Raw genomic sequence first — 20932 nt, forward strand, 5'->3', positions numbered from 1 at the left:
TTCGGTCCTAAGGGTGACCGCGGGGCCGACCATTTCCCGCTGACTGGCACTACGGGAAATCACCGCCCCTAACATGGGTCCGAAGCCTTCTGATGAAAACGGACAACGCCATCGGTCAGAAACGTGCTCATGACAGGTTGGCTCCTGTTTTCTCGCAGGCCTCGGGGTTCCTTCCCTCACTGCTGTCCTTGGAAGCTTTTCTGATCAAAATGTCTAGCAGGATGCCACACGTGACGTGACCTTAATCACCACTCACATGTGGTCCAGGTCGTAGAACTTGGATATATGATTGTGCTGGCTGACAAGCATCGGTGGCGTGCTCAGTCGATCATTGTTCCGCCCGGAGTTATCAGATGTGACGCAAACCTATCAAATCTATGGCCGGGTATACCCCGAGGTATCGACGGCGCAAATGGGCGATACTTAAACCATCAGCGCTGTCGTTATGTTGGTCCACGTAAATTTCTGCCTTTTAGAGCAACATTTGGTAACCACGATTTTATAGTGTTCATGATGGGGACACCGCCTGAACGCGCCTGCGATGGTGAAACGTAGCCACAGGTGTGACGGGAAGAATCACAAGATTTTATTTTACCTCATAACAAGACTGGGAGAACAGTTGGATGCATGCCATCCTTACTACACCCACCCAGCACTGTTGAGCAACCTTGCGGGCCGCTGAAGACTTTTTGCTTTGTACATGCCAAAAAATTATTTTCCGAGGGCACGGAGTCATCATAGATGCAGTGCTGGCGAGCCCTCCGCTTATGCATGATGAGGTATGCGATACAACCCAAAGATGGTGGCGCGATTAACGAGCAATACAGCACGTTCACTTCTCACCGATAACTCCCTTCAACTTACGGTAATATAATACATTGAATTGATTGAAACAAGTGCGTTCGAGAATAATCAGGGTGGGTCTAATTTCGCCATCCAACCTTAGGCTCCACTGTAATACAGTGTTTGTGTAATCGGGTTAGGCCTGTACTCGTAATTAGTCTTGAGCATTGCAGCTGAAGACACACGATTGTACTCTGTAAAGCGATAGCAAGATTCGTCCATAGAAAGGAGACAGTTTCCAAGACAGGAAATAGTGATGGTGCTTGTTATGTAGCGGCACATGACTGGCGCGTAGTGTAGTCAGCTTATCCAATCCTGTTTTCCTGTTCTCCAGCGGCATACGATATTCCACGTCGCTAGCACCCATGAGATCCCCCTCTTTAACTGCTGCAATGCGTCTCATGACGTACTCAGTCGGCCGGCGACATTTCACTGCGAGCGCCCAAAGGCAACAGACATACATTGTGTGGGCACCAGACAATACCGACGAAGGCGCCTTGGCAAGGAGAACGGCTGTTCGGCAGAAGCACTTTGTCACTGCTAATAAGCTTATCAAACAAGGAATTCTCAGTGAGTATCCAATAGTGATGTAGAATTTGGGTACTTCTAAACCCTTGTACTTATTCATGCCCAAAGAAGTTGCTGGTGGTCTTTTGACACCTGATACCCAAGATGCCGCCCCCGGAAACAGAAGGTTCGTTGGCTCTGCTTTGCTATACGAAGCGGAGAATCTAGATGCTGTCCGGAAATTCGTGGAGCAAGATTTGTATTGGACAGAGAATGTCGTGAGTTCGGTTCTCCAACTGCCATTTAGGTCACTTAGATACTCAGTGCTGCGCCTGACGAAAGTGGGACAAAGACAAAATAGTGATCCTTCCGATTATTATGGCCACTACCCTGCAAGAGAGGGCGGGTATCACACAGCCAACTCCTGAAGATTGATGGAACCAACGGTTGGCTCCCCTGATCTTACGTTACTTCGGCGGGCCTCCTTTGATTGCCACTTTCCGCTTGGCTTTCGAAAAGAGCGCAGGGTGATCAAACCACACTGTCATTTCCGTTGACTGTTCGGAGTCCGAGGTGTAGTAATGACACAGTTATATTTTCGTCCCCAAACCATATTATGTCGTGTTCACGCACCCGAACTAACTCTCCCCAGATACCGGGGGTGTGAAGGTGGACGTAAGTGCTATCCTGCTCACTACAGTTCGATGCTCCGCTTGCTGCGCAACTTGCACACAAGGATCACCTATTGTGGCCATGCGAACACTCCGGAATAAGGGAGTTCCGCGGGCACCGAGGGATGAGGTGTCCAGCTATCGCCATGCGTCAGCTCGCTACTCTATCCTCCTTAAGTTTAAGGCACTCTCATAGCTCGGCCAACCTCATACGTGCTTACATAGTCCATAACAACGTGATAGGCGAGGCAACTGTACATGCCTGAGGGACCCACAAGCACCCATCAAAGCCTTATCACGTCTAACGACCAGACTCGGGGCCCGAAAATTGCGGCAGCACCGACTTTTGTAGGCCCCTACGTAAAATAGCGATTATATTGTTTTCATAGGGAAGCGATGTTGCAGGTATGTAGACAGTATCGTTAGTCACGCGAAGGGGGAGCCGTGTTTCAGGCAGCATGAACTAGTACTCTCGGAAATCGAAATCTGATTGGGCTCACAATGGAATATGTGTATAACCGTATTTGAACGGGAGCAAGCCATATTCAAGGGAACTCAGACTATCTCCTAATACTTCAGTCACATCGATATATTGGTGACATCACTCCCAGGCTACCGTGTTTCGGAGGTGGGGGTGTGATATGTTTGGTTATTGATGTCATTGCCCACCGTAGTGGCGGAGAAAATCTGATTATCTCCAGGTCTGCCGATGAAATCATGCCCATGACGGCGCAGTAAGTGCGCTGCGCGTCTGCAAGGATTCCATGGTTATGGAATCAACAACTGGGGTAGGACTAAGAGCTTTCTGGATATCTCTCTCTTGGATTCTACTGTGACACGTATATACAATTAATTCTGATGCTAGATGGAGCGATAAATGACAGTGATGTATATCCTCCAGAGCCAATGGTTAGGGTAACAGGTAAAGCATTCCTAACCCAGAGATCTACAGGACTCTGCATCCAGGACATGATATCAGTCGGAAGGGCACTTGAAACGTTTTCTGTATCATGTGACGCCTAGGGGGCTGGACGAGTTTAGTCAGCTAAGCCATACCATCTATACCCGGTGCCGTCAGCGCTGCCTTTTGTCTCAGACCAAGTAGCGCTTTTCTTTTCGCTGCAACCACCACCATCTCCGAGACACAGCTTCGCTGCTGGCTATACCACAAGTTTACAAGCCAGCCTGGATGTCCGTGTCTTTTACTATCGCTTAGCTGCAATCAGCTCTGCGTCATAGCTATCTTCAATATCGCTTGCACTTGTCTCTGCGAATATTGTATTGCGCTCAACCTTCTGTATCATATCTCCTACCCAACTGTCAAGCTTATTTAGAAATGCTCGCGCCGTGTCGAAATCATAGAACAGAGGCCAAATACAATGTCACAACAGAATGTAAGTTGGTCCGATGAACGTCTCGTTCCTGGTTTTCACGTTCCGCTTCATCTAGTCCCATACCTCGGTTTACATTCGGCCTCAGCATCAGGGGATATTGGGCTCGTACAGTATGCATTGTCCCATGGACAACCAGTCAATTCAGTCCTCGATGGCGTGCTCCCTCTGCATGCAGCTTGTGCAGGGGGAAATGATCTGGTGGTCAAACTTCTGATCGAGCATGGTGCAGACGTCAATGCACCAAGGTTCGTCGCCTTCCCTATAGTCTCAGCAGTACATTTTTGTCACCTTCGTTCCTCTGGGTATAGATTACCTAGGCGGTATTCTGACAGGAACCGTGATGTATCAGCGCCGATTGTGGGCACATCAGGGTCTACTCCCCTCCATTTTGCGTCTGCCAATGGTCACCTGACGGTTGTTCGTACACTCCTTGCCCATGGTGCAATCCCAGACGGGGCAGACAAACACGGCATTACTGCCGAACATATTGCACGGGAGAATGGGTGGATCGAATGCGCTGAACTCCTTGCAGAGTGTGTGGCCAATGTGAGGGAAAAACAGAGGTCCGCAAGGAGTGATAATAAGCCAGACAACGACACTGCTGTCCGCAGTGTACTCTGCCCTACTGACCACGCGGAAAGCCCGTTGCGAAGGCGTTTAAACTTCAAATGCTCTATCGATCATGCTCTCAACGCGTTAAAGAGTGGGAGTGGGAGCAGTACGCCTGACGTTGAATCGAGGTCTGTTTCGTTGCATCCCGACTCCTTGGAGCAGAGCCAACCTAGGGAATCGACCCATCCCGCACCGCTTGTCCCTGGTCGGCGACCATCGCTACCACAGGCTGACGACGGGCGGAGTCCGGGAGTCTTGTCTCGCTCACGCCGCCCTAGATCTGCAGGAACAGGCGCCGAAACAACTTCTCGCAAACTGCATCCCAAGCTATCCCTTCTCAGCCTTTTTAGGAAGTCCAATGATGATGGATCCAATTCGAGCGTGACTTCTATTCCGGAGCATAAAGGCCGTTTCCCTTTGCCGTCATCATCCATGCCTTGCGACCCTTCACCACCTTCCAGTGTTGCTGGTTCACCACCGAACCATTCCACTTCCCTTTCTTCTTCGCCTCGTGATGCTTCTCAGCACGAGTATCAAGGCCGGTCGGATAGTGCTGCCTCCGTCTCGGGGGTTGGAGATTCCGCCCTACATCCTGCTGAACTGCAGAATAGTTTTGCTGACAACCATCATTCTACTCCCGGTTCGAGTTCTGCGTCAGGCTTCAGTGAAGGAAAAGCTACGGACAACGTGTCTATGTCTTCTTCTGGAGTCCCCCTTCGGCAGGGCATACTCCGAATGCATAACCGGTCGTCGTCCGCGGGGCATAGTGCATCGGAGCAACCTCTGACCTCTTCTCGTATCCTTCGCTTCCAGAGTTCAACCTCCAGTATCAAGTCTATTGGCCGCTCTCGCAATCCTAGCGGACGCGGCGGGCAATCATCACGCTCTTTAAATACCTCTTCCGGTGGACAACTTGAAGAGGACCACGATGGCATTCCAGACACTATCGAAGAGTCGCCAGTTGTACCGCCGCAACCAAACCCGCCGATTTTTATCAACCTTCTGGATGATGAAGACGATATGGATGAAGAATATGGGGTGCCTTTGAATAGTACGACTCTTCCCTCCGGATCTACCGACTCCGTTGGTCCATCGATGGGTGTCTCGCCATTACCTTTTAGCATAAGCTCTCCCCCGCCCACGGAAGAGCTGGCAACCTCTTCGACAGCAGACAGCAGATTGCGCGGAGATTCGATCAGCAGCAAGGACACTACAAGTACCACGAGTACATATCCACCATCCAGTTCTAGTGATGCGGTATGGAGCTTGGGCACTCCAGACACTCCACACCTGTCACCCCACCCAATTATCGTCCCCGTACAGGGCGAGATATCTTCCGTCAATGGATTAGTACACGAGACCCGCGAATCTCATCGCGCGAAGCCTTTGTTGCTTGATATAAACATCTCGAGCATCTCGAGCATATCTTCATATGCACAGGCGGAAGAACTGGTGCAACGAACTCAACAATCCATAATGAACATGGAGCAATACCTTGAAGGCAATACCACAAGAAACACCGAAACGGGCAGAACTGCTCTCAGTGCGAAATTGGCAGCATACGGGGAGAGCCTGGCCATTGAGCGACGGTTGAAGGAGGCAAGAACGTGGAAACGACCAAGTGAGGTAGATATGAAGAGAGTATATCACCGTGGTCGATATTCGCTCTCTTCCGCCAATCTGTCGACGCCCGACAATGCCATGTCAAGGGCCCACAGTGCAGATGGTATGTAAACGATGTAGCTCGCGTGTTTCGTGTGTTGACCCGTATACGATAGCCGTTATGAATGAAGAAACTCCTGTTAGGGAGCATGAAGCCTATGGAGGGCACGCATCGCGGATTACATCTGTTAGCGGCCCTGATACTCACCCGACGTTGGGTGGCACTGAACGCTTCTTGTATACGCCCCCGCGCTCCCGGACCCCCAAACTAGATCCCGACTTCAATGACGGTGTATCGTTCTCCCACATATCAGCTGCACATTCGACGAGATTTCCAAGAAACTGTGGTCGAGACGCAGATCCAACGCGTAGTGCACGCAAGCTTTCTCGCATGGGCTTTTCCACAGTGGATGCCTGGCACCCCAACCCATATAAGCGTGAAGTCTCCCGCTCGCCTCCACCGAAGCATTTCTTCGGGGGCATACGAACTTTGATGCAGAGTTTGCAGGGTAAGTAAATCACGAACAATGTACCAAGAGACAGCGCGGCCGCAAACCTTCTTTGCTTCCTCTTTTCTCAGTTTTGTTATTATTAGCTGGTGTAGCATCTTGCCCGTTTGTTCCCTCGAATTTGTCAGATTATCAACAGTGTATGCAAAGCGTATGTAAAACATCATATCTACAGTCTATCGATCACAAGCAATCCATGTTCGGCAGGTGTCGGTATTTATCAAAAGAAAGAAAGAAAGAAACTGAAGCCCAGAAGACCACGAAAGGTACGTAGGATAGGAGACTAATTGGAGGGATGTACCGCCGCACCTGCTTTCGGCGCTGATGCGCACGATTTCTGGTGCTTCCTCTTAGCATCTTGTCTGGAAAGTGGAATGCCGCAATGTTTGCAGAGTACTTTAACCCCGAGGTGGTAGGTGACTATGTGCCTCGCAACATTCCGCCGCTGTAGTAGCGTATCGCATTGATCCCAGAGACACGTCATCTGTTTTTCGTCACACACGAAGTTATGAAAATCGCGCAGGTGTTGAGCAATTCTGTTCTTTTCTCCTTCTATGTGATGACCACACTGGTGGCCATGTGAAGACCACATGCAAGGATATGTGGCGATGTCGGGGGTACTGGGCACGGCATCGTACACAGCCCAATCGCGCTCACCTGGCATTTCCGAGGACCCACCACCCCCTAACCCAACCAATGGTGGCAAGAAGTGTGTTGCAACCGGGGTTCTCGGTGGTGGGCGTTGCATAGCTGTAATTCTACTGATGCCACCATCCGGGACAGGCGGCAGCAACATGCGTTGGTCGTAGGCATGCGAATGCGAGGAGAATGCTAGGCCCGCAGGGGGTGTCGCACAGTGCGCGAAGGAGTGGGTATCTTGGTTGACGAACGTCCCTTGCAATTGCCCAGACACTGGCTGGTTGTACGACGTAGCATCCAGAGGAATGCTTGTGTATGAGGACTGAGAACGGTGGTTTTGATGGGTAGCTTGTAAGTTTGAGTAAGGGTCTTGGTAGGTGCTGAATGCATATCCTTGTTGGAAGTCAAAGTAGCCTTGTGAAGTTGTCGGAACCACAGCTGGATGAGAGTAGCTGGTAGCGTGGTAAGCGTGGGAGACTTGCGCCGAAGCCGGCTGCCCCCTAACAAATCTGACGCAATGGTTGAGGTCAGCGGACCAATCCGCCTCACAAATCGCATACGCACCCGGAATAACCTGCAGGTACGTTCGGATATGACGGAGGCGAAGATTGGATGTATTCGGGTGCCACATCACCATCACCGCTAATAGTCCTTGAGCCCCTGACTTAACCAAGACGTCTGGTAACGTGAACCTGACTTACCTGGGTGACCACTGGGTCTGCATACCGGCCATGTCTGACCCCTCCGGCAACGGTGCGCGTTGGTACATCGATCAAGGGAGATGCGTTTGCGTCCAAAACCCTCTCGGAATGCAGGCTTTTATTAGTCCGCATACTTCAGAGCCCAGTATCGGTAAACTCGTCCTCCCGGGCCCCATGGACTCTGCTGAATCTGCTGAAGCCCTACAGGAACGTGATCGATTACATTCGTACAGCAGCGATGGCTGAGAAGCGACGCGAATTTTTTTCCGTGAGCGGTATATCTCAGGTTGTCATCGTGCGCTTGCCACGTGGGACAACACTCCACCCCAGGCTATGTCTATCCTACTCCGCCCACCCGCAGGACCTGCCTGAGGCCATGGAGATGCGAACGGGCTGTCATCGCGCATTTTCCTGTCTTTTTCGTGCCGATTGTCTGTGGTAGGTACATGAATTCACGCCTCCGGAAAGCTTTGAGGTCACCGCCTCCGGGCGTAGTGGTAATACTGAAGAATCCATATATTTATCCATCCAGTAGTAATGTGGTGGAAGAGCGGTGCTGCTCTACATGCGATCACTGTCCAGACGTCCTTGATGGTCGGGTGCCACAGAACTGCTCGTCTCGCGTTCTTATGAGTTCAGCCTTGTTTGCCGTGGTTTTCTCTGTACAATAGGCTATGTGCATCCAGGTTGCAGTTGCCGCAGCCTTTCTTCGCTACTTGAAGTTTCCCTTCGTACCCTCTAAGCACCCTGGGTCGATTAGTTTCGGTTCAATCTTTCCGTTTGTATACGAAGCAGAATTACTCGTTTTGCATCGAGTAAGTAATTTTAAGCCGAGAACATCAGGTTAGGGTGTTTAAATTAGGTGAGCCGAAAGTCGGCCGGTCGCTGACCGAGATCACGAAAACTATTGTTCCGAACACCGTGTTCACTTTTACAATGACTCTTGAACAGTCCCTCCAAATGGTATCGAATATGCCATCACATTCAGTATGCGGCATACTCCAGCCACCTTCTGCGGCCGTGGCAACCGTATCAATACGTGCCTAATAAATCTGAGCAAAGTGTAAGAATGCTCGATCCAACTAACCAGGTAACGACCACTGGCAAAGAACGGGCCACATCTGACCCACAGATAAGCAAGAGAATGCGGACTAAGCGGACGAAACGTGCCCAACTTATCTTCGATTTGTCTGACTAAATGAATAAGCAGTGCAGAAGTCCGTGCCATTCTGCGCCATTGCGTGTGCGGAGATATTGTATGGCGGCTAGCCCTAAAGGAGACTTTGGTGACAGGTGTGTCTCCGTGGACGTTGAACGAGGCAAATTACCTCGCAGCGCAGTATGTTAGAAGATTTGTCTCCATTCGATGGAATCGGCTCAAGATTCGGAGTCGATGAAAAACATAACAAAAATAGTTTTTAACTCCTCGCTGTGTTGGCAACAGCGACTACTTACTGTCTCCAATCGTTGGAGAGGCAACAGGATGCTTACAGCACTGATCGCAAAGTGGTTTCTGCCAGCTGCATATCTCACGGGATATTCTTTCCCCTATCACCAATACATGTGCGCGGGATTAATGATCCTGATCTATCACCCAAGCTTCGAGCACGACCCGAACAGTCGTCCAAATCTATTATGAGGGACATTAAACATTATTTTGACCTCTTTGTCCTGTGAGTGGAATTCTTTATGCGGAAGACCCGCAGGAAATTTTTTACGGAGCTCCTGTGCAGTCCTGGCGGCGAAGCCTCGCCTCTACCAGCTGCTTCGCTAGCTATGCAACCCGGTAAAAGAGTCAGACTAATCACGGACCCCCCGATAGCAACTGACACGCCAGAGTCACGACGGCCCTCTTGATGAAGAAATGGCATAGAAAATACACCAAGGCACATTCTGACACGGGAAACTGACGAGGAAGGTACCTTTAGTCCTGGGACCTTTGTACAGGGGACTCTCAAGAATACTGCTGACACGACCAGAAGAGGGAGGGATTGTGTTTTCTGGTCAAATTTCTGCTAAACAACCGATACATTTTCCTGTAAAATTGCAGCATTGTGGTTTAGTGTGGCAGACTTCGAGGCTACCATTTACTGTCACTGCCCATTTCCCCTGATCAAGGGTGAATGTGTTATAGTGCGTGTCGCGCAGAATGTGCCATTGTACCGAGCCTGGTATGCACAGGAAAGAGGTGGGAAGTGTTCATGTACACAGCGTCGAACGTTGACCGGCGACGAGGGCCGTGAAGCGGCACAGCTTTCTGTGGAAAGGCTCCGACTCGATGAAACCATGAAGCCTAGCACTGTGAGGCGTTAGGGGACATGCATCTTGCACAGTATTATACATAATAAGCCTGAGCCTAAATACTCTTTCGATATGTATGTCTATTTGCAGTGTGTCGTCCGTGCTCCCCTGAATGGGAAAGTTGCGTAAGCGACCGGGGCGTGCATGAGGAGTCTGAAATTACCGGTGCAGTAAGAAAGAAAACTCATTCAGACCTTACATATGATCTTTAGTCTTCCCAACTGTCGTGAGGCCCACACCCAAAACAAAACAAAAAAAATCGTATTATGTCTGCAAAAGTCTACGTCGGGTGTGACCAGCCGATTCTCCCAAAGTCCTTTTCAGTCCTGACGCACTATCCCAACGTAGTAACTTGAGTTGGGAAACGACTGATGAGACTCTTTTTCTGGTTGGTATTTCGACAGGTACAACGTTGTGATCGATGAAAGCTGATCTTTGCGTGCAATTACCACTAGGCGTTTGCCCGTTTTTAAACTGTCTTAGATGTGCGTGAACCTCCGTCATCGCACCGCGATGGTCGAGATTTTCTTTCCTCTTATGTTACTGAACGAATCCCATATTTTATGTCTCGTTCGTCAATATCGACCATGTCTTCGATGCCCACATATCTAAATACAGTCGATCGTTATGATAGATAGCGAGACTGGACGTTCTCGGGGATTTGGATTCGTTACATTCAGCAGCGCTGACAACGCTGAAGCCGCGGTCCATGAAATGCATGACAAGGTACTTGACGGTAGACGGATCCAAGTCAACATGGCTGGTGCTCGTGCCCAGTGAAGGGGGTCACGGTGGAAGTTAGTGTTGTTGGCAGAACCTATGGGGTTATGTATGGCGGTACCTGGCAGAATCTCACACCAAATGTAACTTAGTAGGCGGTCAGGTTGTCCGAACATCGGGCTATGGAAAGGTTGACATCAGTGCATTCCCAGTCTGTCATGTCATCCAGCATTGGTGGGTGACCCGTCCCTGATTTTGTTACTGCAAATTTCACCTGCATCAAGAAAGTTGGCGACAAGTCTGACCGGTATTGCTGGAAATGCAACATCTGTGGTGACAGCCCGGGCTCAAAAGATGTTCGAATCCAAGGATGAAACAACCCATCAGCTGCTTCGCTAGCTGCGCAAACTGGTAACAGAGTCAGATTAATCACCGACCACCCAGTAGCAACTGACATGTCCTAGTCACCACTGCCCTCTTGACGAAAAAATGGCATAGAAAATACACCAAGGCACACTCTGACACGGAAAACTTACAAGGAAGGTACCTTTAATCCCGGGACCCTTGTACCGGGGACTCTCAAGAATACTTCCGACACGACCAGAGGAGGGGAGGGGGGGATTGTGATCGCTGGCTAAATTTCTGCTAAACAATCGAGTCATTTCCCCGTGAAATTGCAGCAGCGTAATTTAGTGTGGCAGACTTCGAGGCTAACCATTTACTATCACTGCCCATGTCCCCTGATCAAGGGTGGATGTGTTGTAGTGCGTGTTGCGCAGAATACACAACTACGCCGAGCCCCGTATGCACAGGAAAGAGGTGGGAAGAGTTCGTGTACACAGCATCGTGGACCGACGACGAGGACCGTGAAATGGCACAGCTTTCTGTGACAAGGCTCCGACTCGATGAAATCACGGAGCCTAGTGTGGCAATACTGTGGGGCGTTAGGGGACATGCATCTTGCGTAGTGTGACATAATATGCCATGAGATAATGCAAAAACGCCGGGCACGCCCTCGCTTACGCAACTTTCCCATTCACTTCGGGGAGTCAAGGGGAGTCTGAAATTACCGGTGCAGTATAAAAAACGCATCCAAACCCTAAATACGATCTCTAGTCTTCTTTCCCGACCGTCGTGAGCCTACACCAAAAAAAAAACATTTTCGTGTCATGTCTGCAAAACTCTACGTCGGGTGCGACCCGTCGATTCTCCTAAAGCTCCCTTCAGTCCTAATGCACTATCCTAACGTAGTAACTTGAGTTGGAACACAACTGACGATAGTCTTTATGAGGTTGGTGTTTCCAAGGGTGCAACGTGCGATCGATGGAAGCTGATTTTCGTTTGCGATTACCACTAGGCGTTTTCCACATACGGGCAGGTCATTGATGTGCGCGAACCTCCATCATCGCACCACGATGGTCGAGATTTTCTTTCCTTGTTATGTTACTGAACGAATCCCATATTTTATGTCTCGTTCGTCAATATCGACTATGTCTTCAATGCCCACGTTTCTAAATACAGTCGATCGTTATGAAAGATCGCGAGACTGGACGTTCTCGGGGATTCGCATTCGTTACATACGGCACCACTGACGAGGCTCAGGCTGCGATCAATGGATTGCATGACCAGGAACTTGATGGTAGACGGCTCAAAGTCAACATGGCGAATGCTAGGCCCAGTGGTGGGGGAGGTCGCGGTGGAGGTTATGGCGGGGGTGGTCGTGGGTATGACGGTGGCTCCGGCGGCTATGGAAACGGCGGCGGCGGCGGCAGATGGTGACGAAATTTGCTTGCGACAAGGAACCCTGCATGCTACAGGTTGTGATAGGCCGTCTTATGCATTGCTGTCTGTTTTTCTTGTAAAGATCGGTTGATACCCTCGCCGTGGGCGCGAGAGCTCTGACTTGATGGTTGGCTGGTGACGTTCCAACTACATTGTAAGCGTATACAGTAATAGGCAACCAATACTGGCAAAGCGGAGAAGCGACACCAACACGATAGGGCACCGAATTCACCTCGGTGTACTATCCCCTTTGCCCTATTGCTAGGCCATAGTACATTGTAGAGTTCTATACTACAAGAACGGCGGCAGTCATGAGTCTGTAACATGGATTTCACCTAGCTTGGGTATCGTGTAAATGGGACATCGAAAACGGGGAACGAAGGAACATGACTATCATCGACCTCGTAACATCGTACATATACAGCGCATCTTAAAAACAAAAGACTACATATGCAGTGAATTGAACAAAAAAAAAAAAAAGATGGAAGTGGCGCTACAAAACAAGGCTGGATTGAATGGGGGGGGGGAGGTTCATAAGCCACAAAATGATGGCGAAGTCAACACACATCAGTTGATCGCAGAAGAAATGGATGAAATGAAGCGTGATTCATGGACACGTTTGGCTCGTAAATTGGAACAGTTCAATACCCATAACCACCACCACCACCACCTTGTTGGTACCCTCCTTGGTAATATCCCCCATAGCCGCCGCCACCTTTCAATAGGTCAGTGTTTCGTACATTTTCGTCACAAGAAAATATCACTTGGATAGTAGCCTTGTTGTCCGTAAGGTTGTTGACCGCCGCCATATCCGCCTGGTATCGTCATTAATAGGAATCCTTACTTCCAAGGAAGAGCACTACCGTAGCCTCCACTGCCATAGCCACCGCCGCCGCCACCGCCACCACCAGAGCTATAGCCGGTGGGCCGAGTATTAGCAAGGTTGACTTTTATTCTTCTCCCATCCAATTCTTGTTCATTCATGCCACTGATAGCAGTTTCCGCTTCCTGAGAGGAGCCATAAGTGACAAACCCGAACCCTCGCGAGCGGCCGGTTTCACGGTCGCGCATGACAATACTCTGAAGTGCAAACCACAGCAGCAGCGGACGCAGCAGACGTGGGGGATTTTACGATAAGTTTCATTGTGAGGAAACAGAAAACAAAGCGCACATCTATCACATTTCCAAATGCCGAGAAAGCCTGGATTGCAACACGCAGGGTCGTGCGCCAACCGTACGTAGCATGACCAAAAGTAAGGAATGAGGGTCGCGGATAGCAGGCTTGTAAGAAACAATCGCTTAGAATATAAACGAGACAACATAGCAAGAGCCATTTCCGAATCCTGCTATATTTCGTCACTGACTTCACGTAAAGTATCATCGTTCGTGTTCCAACTCAAATTTCTACAGAAAACCAGGGGAACAAGCCAACGATCAGTCTTGCTTCCCGTGGCCATAAGGGACAAAGGAAGCACGTGTCTAACCAAGTCAAGCACAAATGCAGACTGACCCAACATAAATTTTAGAGGACATGTTGGCTTGTTTTTATGGGAAAGGAGGAGTCGATCAATGTCAGTACAACAGACAGAACGTGCACAAGGGAACGGGAAATGATAAACGCAGGTGGAGAGAAGGTCGAGGGCGAGAGAGAGGGGACCCATGAATGCCCCCCTTATAATCGACATTTCAAACTCCGGCCTGAACTCTAACAAGGCAACTCTCTCCGCCGAATCTAGACTGGTTTCCTTACTTGGATGCGATGATCGAATTAGCCCCGCTGAAGACAGGGGCAACAGAGATAAACGGAGATGTCCGGGGGGAGGAGGGTCACGAGCACACCACAAAGACGCCTGCAAGATCTGCACAACCCCAGATATATTGCTGCACGAGTAATATGACCGCGGCGTTTGCGAGACGCGAGTTCCACAGTGTCTTTTCCGTCGTGCGTCGAGAGTCGGTCAACTCACTCGCAAATGCGGGCATCAAGTGCATCGCTGCGGACCCGTTAACAATGTCGCTCCAAGACCACTGTGTGTGCGCGTATGTTCCCGGATCAACGCGTGTTTGGTGGCATCCACCAGAAGGGGGAATGGACTTGCAATGTACCATGAGTCACGTTGCACGCCCTATTTCATCGTAGAAGATTCATTCGGATGTTCCCGACCCCGGGGTATTTGAGGACGCCGTCGCCATATCTCCGGATTGCTTCCTTCTCAAGAAGATAGTCTGCAGGGCAGTCACCAGTCACGACTTCCCTTCTCCCGTAGATGCAGCGCTGCGTGTGCCCATTCAAAGTGTCCCATTCATTTGATCATAAGGGTTGGTGAGCTTGGAGTTAGAGTGAACCTGTTATCAACTCCACCCGCCTTCACTGTAAGTGGATCGGCGTCACATTGCATCTTAGGGTGGAGAGCATTGGCAATTTGCCTTGCACCTGCGAGGTCTACTCAGAGAGATGCAAGCATTAATATCTCGACAGATACGGCCACGTCAATATAAAGCACAACCACATTCTTCCCTCATGAACAATAAATCGTGATAACAATTTGGCATGACTGTCGTAGGAGTCGTAAAGTACTTCAAACAAAATTTGGGTTTCCACTCCGAGAATGATGTGACGGGTAAGTAGGTGAACAGACCGTATGGCAGTGTAGAGATGTGACCTGGACGACGTATAACAAAACAAAGCAGTAAGACGAAGTGAGAAAACAAAAGAAAAAGATAGAAAAAAAAGAGATCATATCAGATCAAAAGAAATGATTCGTTAGACTTAACTCGATCTCACACCGATCAGGTGGAACCGCTGCTGCTTCCAAATTGCATGAAGCTTCTTCTCCTTCTCTTCTTCTCTTCTCGTTCCTTGTCCTTCTCGGTTTGCCTGCTTATCTCTCCAGAATTGCGCGCACTCTCCGCACCACTTGCCAACCCACTGCCGCTTCCGGTCGCGCTTGCAACATCGGCGTCCTTGCTACTCGACTCTCCGCTTTTTCCTTCATCTTTGTCGGCAGCCTTGTCCTTACTGTCGCCCTTGAGGCTCGAGTCTCTCTTAAGTACATTCGCAATATTGGCGATACCAGGTATACCAGCACCCTTGCGTGGGGTACTCAAGGAGATGCGACGTGCGAGACGCTGGAAATTTTGCGATGATATCCGCTTGCGCTTGCCATCTGTCGGGTCATTGGGTGTGCCAGACGGGTCGGGCGTACCAGAACGTGGCGGGGTAGTCGTCGTGTCGAATGTGACAGAGGCACCTTGGACATGTCCCGGAACCGCAGGGCGCGGTTGCGACGCGACAGAGCGAGCGTCATCCGAGACGGGGAAGGCAACTGGCTCTGGTGCCTGGGAGCTCGAATCACCTGAAGTGGGGAACGCAACAGGTGCTGGCGTAGTGGCAGGTTCCTCTTCAGGGTCCGAGGTAGGGAATGAAACCGGAACATTGTCTTTAGGGGGAACTACAGGTGCAGTAGGCTCTGCGTGGATGGAAGCAGCTGGAGCTCGGAGAGAAGGGGCACGGATGGAGTCAGCGGGGCGAAGGGAAGCAGAGACTGGTCGCGGGGAATCCGCAACGACGCGATCGACGTCTTCAGTATCGACAGCTTCGGCATCATATCCAACGGGAGGCGGACCAGCAGGAGCTGACGTTGATTGACTGTACTCGGCCCACATGGACGTGAATATCCCATTTTCTGCAAGAAGCTCATCGAAGGCACCCTGCTCGACGATCTGGCCATCCTTTAGGACGATGATCCTACGAACAGCCAGAATATAATGAGCGTCTGCAAAGCCGTAAAATGATTGCCACTGACTGATCTACACTCCCCTGGATCCTTCCTAGATCCGCAGCACCAACCTCCCAAAGGACCGTCCTCCCATCCTTCACAAGGGCCAACGTCTCAACATCTAGATCACCTTCAACGAGTATAACCCGCGCAGCTTTAGCAAGTGCGCGAGAGATGGCCGCCTGCCGTTCATCGGCGTCAACCTTTGCCACGACTGCAAGCTTCTCGCGGAGACTGAGGGAAGAGATATTCCGAATGTCTTTACCGTCGATGTAGATAGAGCCACCGTTGACATCAGGTAGGTACAGGCGGTAGAGAAGCTTCATGATGGTTGATTTTCCACTGCCAGGCGCACCAACAAGGGCCACGGTGGATGACGCAGGTACAGTGAAGGAGACGGAGGAAAGTAAGGAACCATAGGGCTGAGCGTGCTCGGGAGAGTAGGGGTAGGTGAACGATACATTTTCTGTGAATATCGTTCAGGTACACAGCTATACCGGCGATTAGAGGATACGAACCGAAGCGAACCCCAACACCACCTTCACCATCAAGTGACATGTTCCCACAGTCTTTAACCTCGGCAGGTTGACTCAGCGTATCGAGCACAGAACGGACGTCTAGTAATGTTCCTTGTGGGCAAGGGATTGATGATAATGGCAATACAAGCTAGTCAAGCACATCATTTTTAGGTTTGCATTGACAACGTGAATGAACAGGATACTCACAGCCAACCAATACCAGACCCAAGCAACCCAAGCGCCGATGGTCCAGACGCCGTCAACAACTCCTTCTGCGATATACAAACTACCAAGGAGCAAACCCCCACAAGCAATGAGGGCCTGCACGAGAGTGAGTAGTGCGAAAGCCGGATACACACGAGAAGAGGAATAGGGGACCGTGCAAAGTGAGAGGGCACGAGAAAGAACGCGGGTAACAAAAACTGTTCAACGATCACGTTGAGCTATTCTGTTCTCAAACATGGCGCACGATCTACGTACCGTAAACGTCGAGGACGATGAAGACGCCCAACGCAACCTCCCAGCCGAACAACAGACCTAGCACAATAACACCTATGAAACTATCAAGAATAGCAGCCACACAAACCGAGACGGCTTCCAAGAGCTTAGAGACTGCGCCCGTTGGATAGAGGTTTCCTTTCACCTTCAGTCCGGTAGAATTGCCAAGTAAGAGGCCTGAAAGGTGGGCAGCATAAGCAGATTCAAGGGTGGCATCCGCATGTTCTCCAATGCGAGATTCGGCGGCAAGGATCAGTGCTGGAATTCCGCCCTGCGACGTGAGGAAGTATGCAATGACGAAGACGAAGATGTACGGATAAGGCGAGGTGCCGAGAGGCATGGGGATGGGGTATGTTACATCGGACTGGGAGATGAATGCATTGACAGCTGCGCCCAAAGAAAGGGGTAAGGTGGGCTTCAACACTCGAACGATCAAATGGAGAAAAGTCGTGAAGGCCTAAAGTGGGTCCAGTTTAGCAAACGGAAAAACAAAGCCGACGGGCAAAGCTTACAAAAACAAATTCTCGTCTCTTGGAATTGGATGGACAGATGAAACAGCCCAAGCGGCACAGAGTAGCAAGGGATGATTCGCGCTTCGAGGAGTTCTCCTGAGTTGCAGCGTCATGAAGTGGCAACCGTATCACTGAACAGGATCTCACCTTGACATCTGAGGACGTGAGAGGAGGACCAGATTCGCACTGATCCCGAGCAGCGAAAGTACCGTATTTACTACTTTCTGCGGCTGGGCCGTCCTCTTGGAGGGGAGTGTTCTCTTCCCCGGCCGTCTCCAATTCAGGCTGTCTCTCCGCATTAATATAGGTGACACGGGGTGAATTGAGGGCGAGTAGGAGCGTGAAGAGGAAGAGAACGCGAAGGCATGGCGTGAGGAGGTGAAAGATGTCAGGGATACACTTGGACAATTTAGGACTACTGCAGAAATGTGCTCTGTCTAAAGATGCCGGAACAAGACATGGTACATTAGCTGAGAGCATTTGCTGTGAAGCTGTGTACTTGCCACGTGTATTGGTAGTCAACGCAAGGACGACCTGCGTGATGTCCAACGCCAAAGCAATGGTAATGGCGAGTTTGACACGAGCGAGAAACCATACTTGGACGTTGTTGATGTCCTTCCAGGCTCCAAGGGCAGCCAGGCCAGCATAGGCCACCAGGCCGAGGAGAGAGGCAAGAGGGATGCCAGTCCCGAGACTCCACACCTTGTTGAAGACAGCATAAGCAATGTAGGCCAGCCCGTCGATAAGAAAAGAAAGGGCAGAGAGAGAAAGAAGGACGAGGATAAGGGTTGACCTTGGGACGCGTGACTGGACGACGACGGGGGTGATCGGCGACGGGGAAGGTGGAGAAAGCGGCTTCGTGTACAACAACGAAAGGGTCGTAAGGAGAACGACCGCAGGGGAGGATACCCGCACTGCGAACAGCGCAGCAGCTGATGCACCGAGAGCTTGCCCCGCAGAAACGAAGACAACGGCAGATCGTTTGCGTGTCATCGTCGTCGGAAAGTATTTAAAAAAAAAAGACGGCGACAACGACGGCGAATGGAGTGGCTTGACTTGGATGTGTGAGGTCTGTCGTCGTCCCACTCGCACTCTGTCAATTTATTTTAGCGTTGCCCGCCCTCCAGGTCCACAGAGAAGGAAGGCGTGGGAGCGACGCACCACAGGCTCGCCTTTTGTGCTGATGGGTGGCTGTGCTGTGCATCAAAAATTATCCAAGATAGCTCCAAGCTGTAATCGGTTCTCGCCTCGTGTATCCCCTCTGCGTCCTATGATTCATCTCAACACGTGTGCCCAGCATGTGCCCTTCCTATCACGCAGCACCATCGCCGCATCTCTATTCAATTGACGGAGAACACGTGTGGTTATTTCCTTCCGATACACTTCGCAAATCGCATTTGTATACAGTTCCGTTAGACCTAAGACAATACGTAGTCATGCCGAAGAGCCCCGTCACTCCCGACGCTGCAACTCCTCTATGATCGCGTTGGCACGCTCTTTAGACATTCTGCACTCCTCAACTAGCTTTTCCCTGATAGCACGCATCTTAGGGAGGTTACCCCCACGAATAAGATATCCCATCTTCTTCAGGAATGCAGACAGCCACTTGTCGGTCTCCATGAAGAATGGTGTTCCAGGCTCGTGTACATGTGTCCTCAGCAACCGCAGTACTGTTTGACGCGACTCGTCCAGCTTGTCTTCGAACAAATGAGTGTTCTTGTTGATTGCAGTGACACATGCATGCCCGATAAAATCAATCTTGAAATTCCTGAGATCTTCCTCATTGTCCGCCCACCACTGCTCCATATTGGCCTCCTGCTCCAGGTGTGTGACGACTATGGCCACCGGCACCTTCTTCTCGCACAGGTACTCCTGGAAAAGCCTATAGTTATTCAGCTGGGCCTCGTTCAGCCTTCCCCCACGCATACAGAATAACAAGAGGTCGACACCTCCCGCACGGTTCAACGCATCAATAAGTTTGTATGCTTTTTTGATCGCATGAAGGTAGTCACCCTGGTTTACCGTCGGGCTGTTCAGACCAACAGTATCGAAGATACGAAGATGAGACTCGTTTGCGGCAAGGCGATATTCTTTCGAGTCCAGAGTGCAGCCTCGCACGCCGGAGGACACAGAAGCAATCTCGTGCCCAGCAATGAGATTGATGACGGAAGTCTTCCCGACGCCAGTCTCCCCGAAGAGTACAATGTTTGCTATCCGGAGGAGCGGATTGACTTTGCGAGTCAGTAGTCCAGCTTCCTTGGACGACAGACCACATGTCTCAGTCAAGATTCCCGTCGCATCGGCGAGCCGATTGAAGAGGGGGTATACTGGCGTAGCCAAGACCACTTTGTTATCAGGGGTAGCAGTCCCAAGAAGCTGAATCAGTGCGTTCCTGGATTGTTGATATCGAAGATCAGCACCGGACCCCCGCGAACGTAGGGCGGTGACACAAGCGTGCCCCGCGAAGCGCAACCGGAACTTGTTGATGTCTTTCAAGTTCCTACCCCACCATCCATCCATCGCGCTCTCCTTCTCCCGATATGTTCGCAACCAGTACAATTGGAACCGTGCCATCGAAGAAGAAGTCGTTGAATAGATGGTATACATGTTGAGTGGTGGATGCTCAGCTTGTCTTTGTTCGTGCAAAGGAAAACGAGGTTGATTTTCTTTTTCAACGACTGGATTAAATTGCACGCCTTTTCATAGGGGACAAGGCGGCTCAAACTGTCCACATGCGCTGAGCTGAAGCCCATGGTGTCATACGCGCAGATTTCGGTGGATTTGACTGTGAACTTGTATTCTGCAAAAGCTTTCGTGCAAGCGTCGACATCGGACGACACCGAGGCAACATCGCTGTCTGCTAGAAGGTTGATAATAGAACTTTTGCCTGCCCCTGTTTCGCCAACGATAATGATGTTCAGAGGCATTCTACCTGATAATGAGCGCGGTCGACTTTCGTACGATGCACATACTCACAGTCAAAGCTTGGAGAAATATACGTCGGACCCCGAAACGTAACAGTATAATATTCAGTTGTGGGCTAGGCTTGGCATTCAAGTGAACGCGGGAAGGGATATGCAGGGAAACTCACTGAGTTGGCTTGCACGACGACGGGCGTCTGATTGTAATAATTAGAATAGGGGGGGGGGGGGGGGGGGTTGGTTACTGGAGAGTTCGGTATCGGGGGCAGCACGGACAACGGCAAATTACTAGTGCAGTCGTTAGCCAAGCAACGCGCACCTCGCGAGAAATCGCGATACGTAGCTCAAGGATCCTGGACTGTA

General features: G+C 50.6%; 8 protein-coding genes across 8 annotated transcripts; 4 read left to right on the plus strand and 4 right to left on the minus strand.

The window, feature by feature from the left end:
• Window positions 1–1244: 1244 nt before the first annotated feature.
• F5J12DRAFT_712109 (uncharacterized protein) lies at window positions 1245–1785 on the plus strand (the record flags this gene model as incomplete). The annotated part of the gene is made up of 3 exons (XM_051740741.1): window positions 1245–1413; window positions 1480–1628; window positions 1693–1785. 3 exons carry the CDS (start codon window positions 1245–1247, stop codon window positions 1783–1785), a joined length of 411 nt encoding a protein of 136 aa, XP_051604781.1.
• A 1326-nt stretch (window positions 1786–3111) lies between these two features.
• F5J12DRAFT_761217 (uncharacterized protein) lies at window positions 3112–6361 on the plus strand. Its single transcript, XM_051742121.1, has 4 exons — window positions 3112–3415; window positions 3471–3660; window positions 3724–5753; window positions 5806–6361. Exons 1-4 carry the CDS (start codon window positions 3358–3360, stop codon window positions 6204–6206), a joined length of 2679 nt encoding a protein of 892 aa, XP_051604782.1. The 5' UTR covers window positions 3112–3357; the 3' UTR covers window positions 6207–6361.
• Window positions 6362–7298, minus strand: F5J12DRAFT_796416 (uncharacterized protein). Its single transcript, XM_051744115.1, has one exon. It carries the CDS (start codon window positions 6992–6994, stop codon window positions 6482–6484), a length of 513 nt encoding a protein of 170 aa, XP_051604783.1. The 5' UTR covers window positions 6995–7298; the 3' UTR covers window positions 6362–6481.
• Window positions 7299–10457: 3159 nt separating this feature from the next.
• Window positions 10458–11103, plus strand: F5J12DRAFT_796429 (uncharacterized protein). Its single transcript, XM_051744116.1, has 3 exons — window positions 10458–10599; window positions 10681–10970; window positions 11024–11103. The coding sequence occupies exons 1-2, from the start codon at window positions 10467–10469 to the stop codon at window positions 10704–10706; spliced, it is 159 nt and encodes a 52-aa protein (XP_051604784.1). The 5' UTR covers window positions 10458–10466; the 3' UTR covers window positions 10707–10970; window positions 11024–11103.
• A 568-nt stretch (window positions 11104–11671) lies between these two features.
• Window positions 11672–12821, plus strand: F5J12DRAFT_796431 (uncharacterized protein). The gene is made up of 4 exons (XM_051744117.1): window positions 11672–11751; window positions 11811–11850; window positions 11917–11946; window positions 12081–12821. The coding sequence occupies exons 1-4, from the start codon at window positions 11729–11731 to the stop codon at window positions 12336–12338; spliced, it is 351 nt and encodes a 116-aa protein (XP_051604785.1). The 5' UTR covers window positions 11672–11728; the 3' UTR covers window positions 12339–12821.
• A 39-nt stretch (window positions 12822–12860) lies between these two features.
• On the minus strand, window positions 12861–13984 carry F5J12DRAFT_796434 (uncharacterized protein). The gene is made up of 6 exons (XM_051744118.1): window positions 13852–13984; window positions 13706–13745; window positions 13513–13542; window positions 13205–13421; window positions 13106–13156; window positions 12861–13056 (listed from the first exon to the last, which is right to left on the minus strand). Exons 1-6 carry the CDS (start codon window positions 13872–13874, stop codon window positions 12983–12985), a joined length of 435 nt encoding a protein of 144 aa, XP_051604786.1. The 5' UTR covers window positions 13875–13984; the 3' UTR covers window positions 12861–12982.
• Window positions 13985–14782: 798 nt separating this feature from the next.
• Window positions 14783–18796, minus strand: F5J12DRAFT_796445 (uncharacterized protein). The gene is made up of 7 exons (XM_051744119.1): window positions 18152–18796; window positions 17649–18085; window positions 17119–17593; window positions 16846–17060; window positions 16639–16786; window positions 16148–16586; window positions 14783–16089 (listed from the first exon to the last, which is right to left on the minus strand). Exons 1-7 carry the CDS (start codon window positions 18639–18641, stop codon window positions 15132–15134), a joined length of 3162 nt encoding a protein of 1053 aa, XP_051604787.1. The 5' UTR covers window positions 18642–18796; the 3' UTR covers window positions 14783–15131.
• Window positions 18797–18926: 130 nt separating this feature from the next.
• Window positions 18927–20727, minus strand: F5J12DRAFT_185061 (P-loop containing nucleoside triphosphate hydrolase protein). Its single transcript, XM_051738285.1, has 3 exons — window positions 20625–20727; window positions 19661–20576; window positions 18927–19597 (listed from the first exon to the last, which is right to left on the minus strand). The coding sequence occupies exons 2-3, from the start codon at window positions 20253–20255 to the stop codon at window positions 19101–19103; spliced, it is 1092 nt and encodes a 363-aa protein (XP_051604788.1). The 5' UTR covers window positions 20256–20576; window positions 20625–20727; the 3' UTR covers window positions 18927–19100.
• Window positions 20728–20932: the final 205 nt, after the last annotated feature.

The sequence above is a fragment of the Pisolithus orientalis genome, assembly GCF_024613125.1.
Source record: "Pisolithus orientalis strain OTSU chromosome Unknown F5J12scaffold_2, whole genome shotgun sequence".
Lineage (NCBI taxonomy): Eukaryota > Fungi > Basidiomycota > Agaricomycetes > Boletales > Pisolithaceae > Pisolithus > Pisolithus orientalis.

What these genes read in the sequence shown, in the direction of transcription:
- F5J12DRAFT_796431 (XM_051744117.1), top strand. Translation starts at nt 11,729, where the DNA reads ATGTCTGCAAAACTCTACGTCGG. An exon ending in CTGACGATAGTCTTTATGAG is followed by an intron (nt 11,851 to 11,916) that starts GTTGGTGTTTCC and finishes GATTACCACTAG; the next exon opens with GCGTTTTCCACATACGGGCA. An exon ending in CATACGGGCAGGTCATTGAT is followed by an intron (nt 11,947 to 12,080) that starts GTGCGCGAACCT and finishes TTCTAAATACAG; the next exon opens with TCGATCGTTATGAAAGATCG.
- F5J12DRAFT_761217 (XM_051742121.1), top strand. Translation starts at nt 3,358, where the DNA reads ATGCTCGCGCCGTGTCGAAATCATAGAACAGAGGCCAAATACAATGTC. An exon ending in ATACAATGTCACAACAGAAT is followed by an intron (nt 3,416 to 3,470) that starts GTAAGTTGGTCC and finishes CGCTTCATCTAG; the next exon opens with TCCCATACCTCGGTTTACAT. An exon ending in AAGGGCCCACAGTGCAGATG is followed by an intron (nt 5,754 to 5,805) that starts GTATGTAAACGA and finishes CGTATACGATAG; the next exon opens with CCGTTATGAATGAAGAAACT.
- F5J12DRAFT_185061 (XM_051738285.1), bottom strand. Translation starts at nt 20,255, where the DNA reads ATGTATACCATCTATTCAACGACTTCTTCTTCGATGGCACGGTTCCAA. An exon ending in CAGCCCGACGGTAAACCAGG is followed by an intron (nt 19,598 to 19,660) that starts GTGACTACCTTC and finishes ACCGTGCGGGAG; the next exon opens with GTGTCGACCTCTTGTTATTC.
- F5J12DRAFT_796416 (XM_051744115.1), bottom strand. Translation starts at nt 6,994, where the DNA reads ATGTTGCTGCCGCCTGTCCCGGATGGTGGCATCAGTAGAATTACAGCT.
- F5J12DRAFT_796445 (XM_051744119.1), bottom strand. Translation starts at nt 18,641, where the DNA reads ATGACACGCAAACGATCTGCCGTTGTCTTCGTTTCTGCGGGGCAAGCT. An exon ending in GGGTCTGGTATTGGTTGGCT is followed by an intron (nt 16,787 to 16,845) that starts GTGAGTATCCTG and finishes GTGCTTGACTAG; the next exon opens with CTTGTATTGCCATTATCATC. An exon ending in ATCCAGGGGAGTGTAGATCA is followed by an intron (nt 16,090 to 16,147) that starts GTCAGTGGCAAT and finishes GGCTGTTCGTAG; the next exon opens with GATCATCGTCCTAAAGGATG.
- F5J12DRAFT_796434 (XM_051744118.1), bottom strand. Translation starts at nt 13,874, where the DNA reads ATGTCCTCTAAAATTTATGTTGG. An exon ending in TCCTCTAAAATTTATGTTGG is followed by an intron (nt 13,746 to 13,851) that starts GTCAGTCTGCAT and finishes GGTTTTCTGTAG; the next exon opens with AAATTTGAGTTGGAACACGA. An exon ending in ACGATGATACTTTACGTGAA is followed by an intron (nt 13,543 to 13,705) that starts GTCAGTGACGAA and finishes GTTGCAATCCAG; the next exon opens with GCTTTCTCGGCATTTGGAAA.
- F5J12DRAFT_796429 (XM_051744116.1), top strand. Translation starts at nt 10,467, where the DNA reads ATGATAGATAGCGAGACTGGACGTTCTCGGGGATTTGGATTCGTTACA. An exon ending in ACGGATCCAAGTCAACATGG is followed by an intron (nt 10,600 to 10,680) that starts CTGGTGCTCGTG and finishes GTATGGCGGTAC; the next exon opens with CTGGCAGAATCTCACACCAA.